A 7,921-nucleotide genomic window follows, 5' to 3' on the forward strand; every position below is an offset into this window, starting at 1 on the left:
GAGAGAGAGAGAGAGACCAGGTGACACATGATTTTGCATTGTCATCATCATGACTAGACATAAATATTGTAAGAAAAGAATATGTCGATATATTCTCTATACAGGATGCTTAGACATAATAAAAGAAAAACGTGTAATATATATCTCAAGCTAATATAGCTACGTTCAAAAAATGTTTAATATACATTAAAAATTGTGTATAAAGTAAAAAAATAAATGTTTGAAATTTTATGTTTTTAACTATTTAATAAACATTATAAGAATGTTGCAACGTTGACAATTTAATAAACGTATATTTATAACATCTATTTATATTTTTATACACTATAAAAACGATTAAATTTTCTAAACATAAATTGTCTGCTTTGGAAAGTATAATTAATTCTAAATATAAATTAATTCTTAAAGACTTCTTAATGATACAAAATTGGATATAACAGGGCAATAGGAATCAATCAAATTCGTTGAATGGTCAAAGACTGGTTTTTGACTAAATCGATAGAATTTAAGTGTTGCGATATGAATCTTTGTTTTAGTGAGCTACCTTCTATTATTTTACATATATACAATAAATCGTTTTTACTCCCCCCAACAAATTTACCTTTTAATAATTTTAATACATTTTAGATTGTTATTAGAGTTTATTTTTATATTATTATAATTTCCGTTAATAGTGAAGGCTCACTGAAATAAATTACTTTGTAAAAAAATTTTTTGTAATTACTTCATATTGTCTTTGAGGATGACTCAAAAGTGAGCCGAAATATGTAAGTGGATTATTTATTATAAAGTTCTTTAACCGTTGATTGATTTGCACAAGAATTACCGTACTTAATTCTTATTGTTCTGTTATATTCAACATTTTGTGTAATTAATTCTAATGATAGAAGGCATCAATTTAAAGAGCAGCTCTAAAATTTATTTCTGAACTTTTCTACCTGGAAAGTGTAACTAATAAATTGTGATAGATTCAAAATTTATATTGATAATTCCATTAAATTCTAAGCGAAATACGATGTGTCATCAGTACAATATCGGTGTTATTAAATAATGTTGCCGAGAATATTGAGAATTAATTAGATTTAAAACATACGAATATCATATTGATCAATCAATTTTTTTCTTTCTTTTTATTATCATTTTTTTATTATTCTCTCTTTCTTGTTATTATTCCATTTGCGTTTTCTTTTCTTCTTTTCTCGATTCATTCGTGTTCTTTTCATTTCTCTCACGTGCTTTTTTTTCTTATTTCCTTTTCTCTTTCTCTTTTCCGTTTCCTGCGGACATCAGCATTGAACATTACCGATGTTATTGACAGCCAACTAATTAAACATTGCCGGAAGTCATTAAAAGACATCATTGTTCTCTCGGGAATATTAGAATCTACCGACAGAATATATAATATATAATATTTTCTAAGTTCTTTAGAATAGAGTCTAATTGTAAAGAGTTAAAATTGAGCCAATCTTGAAAAATGATGTTTCAGAATGAAATTTACTCTAAATGGTTTAAAAAGCAAATAGTTGTATTGCGCGTGTGCGATAGTTCATGAAAAATTGAAAAGATTGATGATGATGACTGGAAATTAATCTTTTGTAGACACGATGATTTTCTGGTTTTTTACTACACACGATGATTCGTGTCTTAATTTTCATCGCATACTTTTACAAGTATACAAAAATTATTAAGTGACAATATATATATTCTTGCATATATACTTTAACATCTTTATAATGTATTTATATAGTTGTATATGTTAAAAAAAGGAAAGAATAAAGATTATCATTTAGCTAAATGCTTCTAATATTTCAAAGAAGGAAAATGCGCAAGATATAAATAATTCAATCATGTGTACTAGGCTTATGTATGTAAATTTTTGTAAATACTTTGTATTAAAAATTATGAATGACATGATAAATTGTTCTGTGCATTATCAGTTTAATCATTAATGGTTCGGCCTAAATAAATTTGATGTTTAACGAGTTGAAATATTTTGTTTTAAATACGTGCTAAATAGTATGTATGTAAGCATAGTGACGCACATAAAGTCTATAATAAGATCATAATTAGGTCGATTATATCGCACATCTAAGAATCCTGATCCTATATTTTACCTGCAATTGGTGTTTGTGTCACGTATGTAAATTACATTATTCCGATGACTATGTAATTTTAATACTTTTTACTGCATGCCTCTCGAAAGATAGTGCCGCCTCTTTGCGATTCATCAGTCGCAAATTAACCGACCCTGAACGTTTGCTTTTATTGCTTCGGATTGCAAGAAAAAGAAACTGGAACGTAATATACGACAAAATATCCGGTTCTTTATTCTATAAAATTATTGGTAGCTTTTAATATTAAATATTCTAATAATTAACATATATTTCTAATTAAGTCTCTCGCCAAAGATTTGCTCAACAAAAACCAGTTTTGAATCTGTTATTGAAATATACTTTGATAATGTCGGTTATTTTGTATAACTACTGTGTTTTTAATAATAGCTACTTGCTCTTCATTCAATACAATTACTAGCGTAATTACATATATCGTAAATTGGATAGTACTTCCGTTCACATGCACTGAAGCCAGCATTAAATTCATTCGCGTGAATTTCTTGCACATTCTCTTGGTCTTTCGTGAATGCCATTTTGTGACACGTGTGTTTTTTGACAGCTTTTTCTTCTTTGTCAATGTGATATACAGGGTGTTTCTTAAAAAGCGGACCCTAATTATATAGCGCTAATCCTGATCTAAAATTAAGTCGAAATTTCTTGAGCCATTTTTTTTGTACAGTGTTGTATGAAGCAGTTATTATCGAGTAAAGCTAATCCAATGGGCGCCGTCTTTTAAACAGACGCACGTCCGCGCGCCTAGTAATGTGTTTGAGCGCGTCGCTATACCGCTGACTTCGCCGCTATCGCATAATATTCTCACGTATCATAATAATGCGAAAAATTTATTTTGCGTTAAAAATCATATTCTTTCTGTCAGAAGCATTTTCTTTCAGGAAAATTTCAACAAGGGATACGAGAACTCTCGTCAAAACGCAATTATAAATTACATGAAAAATACAATCTTTTTGCTTATAAAGTATTTAAAAAAATCTTTCAAAACTCTGTAAGTTTCCTTTTAGAATAGAAATATTATCTTTTTCTTATTGATACTTTTTAATTAATTTTCTCATAAAAAGTTCTCCAAATAACTATTTATTACAGATAACTGATTATTACTTAAAAAATCCATTTCTTAAAAAGTTCTACATAAAATGTAGACATATAGTATTAAAAAAATATAAAACAAAAAATAATAAAAACTTTTTCATTATCAGCATTTGGAGGTTTGAATAAGCAGAAGAAATGAATTCTGTCTTATGAATTTACAAAGAAAGATTTCTTAAATAATTTGTAAACAAAAAGATATATTTTTCGTTTACGCACGCGGCTCATACGAACGTGCGTTCGTTTAAAAGACGGCGCCCATTGAATTAGCTTTACTCTAGATAATAATATTGCTTCATACAGCACTATACAAAAAAAGACTCGGGAAATTTCGACTCAATTTTAGAGATTAATGTTATATAATTAGTGTCCTCTTTTTAAGAAACACCCTGTATATTTTCTACATTTCACTTTATTTTGATATTTATGTATTAGCAAAAATGTACAATATGACATCTTGTTTTTAATGTATTGTAAAATTTATTATAATATTAATACATCACTTTAAGATTTATTCTACTTTTGAATTTATTCGAAAATTTATTAATACATTATATAGTGTATATGTTTTCCTTTGTTAAAATTTATTACTATTTACAGACTTATTTGTTGATATTTTATGCCATTCTCATTAATATATTATTTTTACTTCTGTTGATCTCCCTAAAACAATTCACAATAATTTTGTTTAGTTAACTCACAAGACTTGCGTATTTTCTCTCGTACATTCTTATAGTCACAGCACAGAATCTCGTATCGCGAGTATTTCTTAAGCGTGTCGTCAATACATAAAAAAAAATCGACTAATATCTATAAAGAGATATAAAAAATAGATATAAGTAAACAAAAAAGGAAGTAGAGATAAATAAAAAAAAGAAGTACATATTAATATAAAATAAATATTCTAGTTCAAGGTAGAAATATGGAAATCAAGTTGATAAAAATAACTTTTCTGGAATGCAAATGATCATTATTTTAAAGCAGCTTTGACTGGTTTTTTTTCCAATGAGATATATTAAAGTGCTTACATTTTCTCGTGATGTAGACAGAAAGCGGTGCTAAGCAAGGCGCCCAGTACGAGAAGCAGTACAACTGGTATGAAAATCGTGGTAACAATTTCCTTGAAATAACTTCTAGTGGGTATACTAGCTTTCGTTGAACGGGCCCACCGCCATTCTGTGTGCTCGGAAATGCCGGAAGAGGGCAGATCCACGACATTCGCGCTGGGGCCCCTTCGGGCACTCTCGTGCTGCAGACTCTGTTGATCTTCCTCTAGCTGTAAAAATTGTCTTTTTATTACAACTATTTTTATTACGACGAGGACAGCATTGAATAATGAGATATCATAAAAAGGTAGCACGTGATATGCGCAACATTTTACGTAAAATTGAATATGGAAATTAATCGATTGAGAGATGAGGCGGAAATAACCGTAAATATAAATTAAGAATGACTGATAATACGCAAGAGATATGTGATGACGACATGGTTGAGTAAAATATACAATGACGTGTTTGGAATCCACCAAAAGATTATACTAGTCTGCAATAAAATATTGTATTGAATTATTTTACCTGTTTGGCTTGTATTTTTGCCTGCTGTGAACACGAATCTGTTTTTTAAATTTGGTTATCGTGTTATAATTTTGGAAAAAATAACGTCAAAGATGCGAAAATAAATAAATTTTGAAGGTTTTCATAATGTAATAAATTTTTGTCTAAATTTAGAATAAAATGCCTTTTTCATATATTATGTATAGGAAAAGAGCAATTTGAAAATAGCTCTTTTCCTGTATAATATATAAAAAAAGGTATTTTATTTCATCTTAATACTGCATTACAAAAGCAAGTGCTTTTGCTTACATAATATGTTCTTACATAATCGGATTATATTAAATAAAAAAGTAATGAAATTAACAAAATGCACAATATAGTATTTTCAAATTGCTATTCTCGAAAATGAAAAATCATATCGAAATGAAACAAAGTGCATTTTAAAATTAAAGATTGATATTTTCGCATAGCTTTAACAAAATTAAAAAAAATTACTGCCGATATTACAACATTATAAAGACTCTCAAATCATTATTTTTTATCTCTTTAATGTTATTTTTGTTAAAATTGCGACATGATGGAGCAATTGATAAACCGTATTTTATTCAACAATACTATAATATTATAGGAAATGGTTACGTTCATTCAAGCAGTGATCTCAAAATATAAATTCGTAAGTTAGGTTAATGAAATAAACATATTGGAGACTTGTATTAACGTAATAGTTGTTGACATATTAGTATAATTCATACGCAATTATGTTTGCATATGAATATAAATTAATGTTGTGGAAGATAAATAGTGAAGTGAGTGAACGTTACAAACAGAAAAGTAGGCAATAAATATTCACGTCGAATACATAAGAAAGAGATTCCTCTCGAACATGCAATATTAATCACAACATGAAGTTTCATACATAGCATCGATTATAACTTACTAATCTGAAGGAACACCAATCTAATCTGAACTCAGCCTCTCGGAAGAGTATCTCTACGCTGGTCCTCTTGAAGTCTCTGGGGCATGACGGCATTTTCCATAACGGTTTGACTTCCTCTTGCAATTCGTTCAATTCCTGCGAGAATGGTACGGTACTACCCAGTCTCACGACAACTCTGAATAAAAGGATATTTCTTTATGACAAAGAGAAAAATATATCAGAGAAGTATAATTTGCAATGAGATAAAATGATAAAATGCATCGATGTATGTTGAGGATCAAGAAAGATTCATCGAAGTCAAAGAGTCATCACTCGCAATATTACGAAGAAAACCTGTATTCTATCGTGCGGATCATATCGCGATATCCATGCCACACGTATTTGCGTCATTCCCGTCAAGGATTCTTTTAAGTAGCGCGCGTGGGACTTTTGCCCATACGAGCGTGCATTAACAATAAACGCAGAAAATGATTGTCTAGTAAATTGTTGACACTGTACTCTCGATATAGGTCAATGTCGTTATTGCATTTGAAAGGTTATTATTAATTGCCTTTCTTTTTAACGCGAACATTTTATATTTCAAACAAGATCTCTGTAATCCCAGTACTGCTAACTTTAATTCTTTAGAGAACAATAATTTTTCATCAGTCGCACTTGAATTATAATTCTGTTTGCACAGATTATATCTTAATGACACTTCCCAAGCAGAACAGCAAGTCACAGAAATGTCAAAACATAAAAATAAATCATTATTAATTGAAAAGTGATTTTTACTAACTATTTGACATTTTTTTTTAATGTAATGATGATTTATGTTTTGCAAGGATTTGAGAATGTAGTCTCTATAAAAATGAAATGACTAAAATTGGAAATATATACTTTCCGTAAAAATAAATGTTGTATATATGCATATATATGAAACAATTCAATAAGGCCAATATTTATATCTATAATAATACAATTTTGTAATTTAAATGAAAATTGTCTTATCTTAATTATTTTTTAAAAACATCTATTTCTTAATGAAATAATTTTTAATCCAAACTTAAATCGTCGCTAAACTTATTGTATTACTTTCAAATATAATATAGAAAAATCTTTAATGTGTTTATAATTTTTTCATTTTGTTAAAAATATATGTAATTTTACGTAAATATATGTAACATTTTTAACCTCTCGCATTTTTAACAATTATTACGCGTTGCTGAATTTTAATTGTAATTCCATTTAATATATTTTATTGATTTCAAATTTCTATTTAACCCAGAATTATATAATTATTATACAGTTATTCACTTCACGATATTGAGTTTCCTTACGTGCAAATGACAACTTACAACCTACATAGCTCGCGTATTTATAAATTCAATATCTTTTACAATACTGTCCATCGATCAAATAACCTTCGAGACTAATCATTATGGTATGCTTCAAGTAATATATGTGATATTAGTTCAGCATGATCGGTCAATATATCTATACAAGAAACGTAAAATTAACTTTTATTTGCCCAGCTTCTTTCCTGTACGAAAAAAGTTTTTTTTTTTCATATCTGCGAATTGAAAAGAAACATATCGTATTTTATAAAAATTTTAATTATCTTTTTAACTTTTGAAATTACATCTCCAACTAATATTCGGATCATAATTTCATTTGCGATGAATATGTTATGCTACTCCGATACTCGAGAATTCACGCTGATAATCCAGAGTTGATTAGACAAAACCCAATATCCGTAAGATCCAATGTTGGCGCCCAATCAAACTTCAACGATTTCGCGATTCGCGAACTCTCGGCTTTCACTGATACGCAGTGATACGGTACACTGATACGTATCTAAGTTCGAAGTAGCTCCTAAGGCGTAGCCTTATCATCCGTGGAAACAAACCCCCGCTAGTCAGTCAGTTAAGTGTTCCGAGAGCGTGACGACATCACATTTACGTTGGGAATAATTGCCGTTAGCAAACTGTTGGTGTCATCGTACTTCGTGTACGACGCAATAAGTCTGAAAGTGACAACTAGACAATATACGATCGGTACGTACGATCGGTCGGCGTAATCGAATTATTTTAGTCGCGAGAAAGATTAATTGCCGCGCTCTCTCTCTCTCTCTCNCTCTCTCTCTCTCTTCTCTCTCTCTCTCGTCTACTCTCTCCTACTACTCTTCTCTCTTACTTCTACCGTACGTTACTACGTCTATNTACTCCTACTAC

The 7,921-nt window shown here is 29.5% G+C and overlaps 1 protein-coding gene across 1 annotated transcript in view; it reads right to left on the reverse strand.

Annotated features, from left to right (window-relative positions):
- The window catches only part of LOC105625586 (alpha-sarcoglycan), a 24,226-nt gene that overhangs the window by 8,662 nt on the left and 7,643 nt on the right, over positions 1-7,921 (reverse strand). Inside the window, exons 5-6 of the mRNA XM_012206912.1 lie at positions 5,709-5,883; positions 4,247-4,494 (exon numbers count right to left, since the gene is read on the reverse strand). Of these exons, the coding sequence (XP_012062302.1) occupies positions 4,247-4,494; positions 5,709-5,883 (423 nt within the window). The remainder of the gene's footprint in view (positions 1-4,246; positions 4,495-5,708; positions 5,884-7,921) is intronic.

Source organism: Atta cephalotes (assembly GCF_000143395.1).
Source record: "Atta cephalotes unplaced genomic scaffold scaffold00001, whole genome shotgun sequence".
In the NCBI taxonomy this organism is placed as follows: domain Eukaryota; kingdom Metazoa; phylum Arthropoda; class Insecta; order Hymenoptera; family Formicidae; genus Atta; species Atta cephalotes.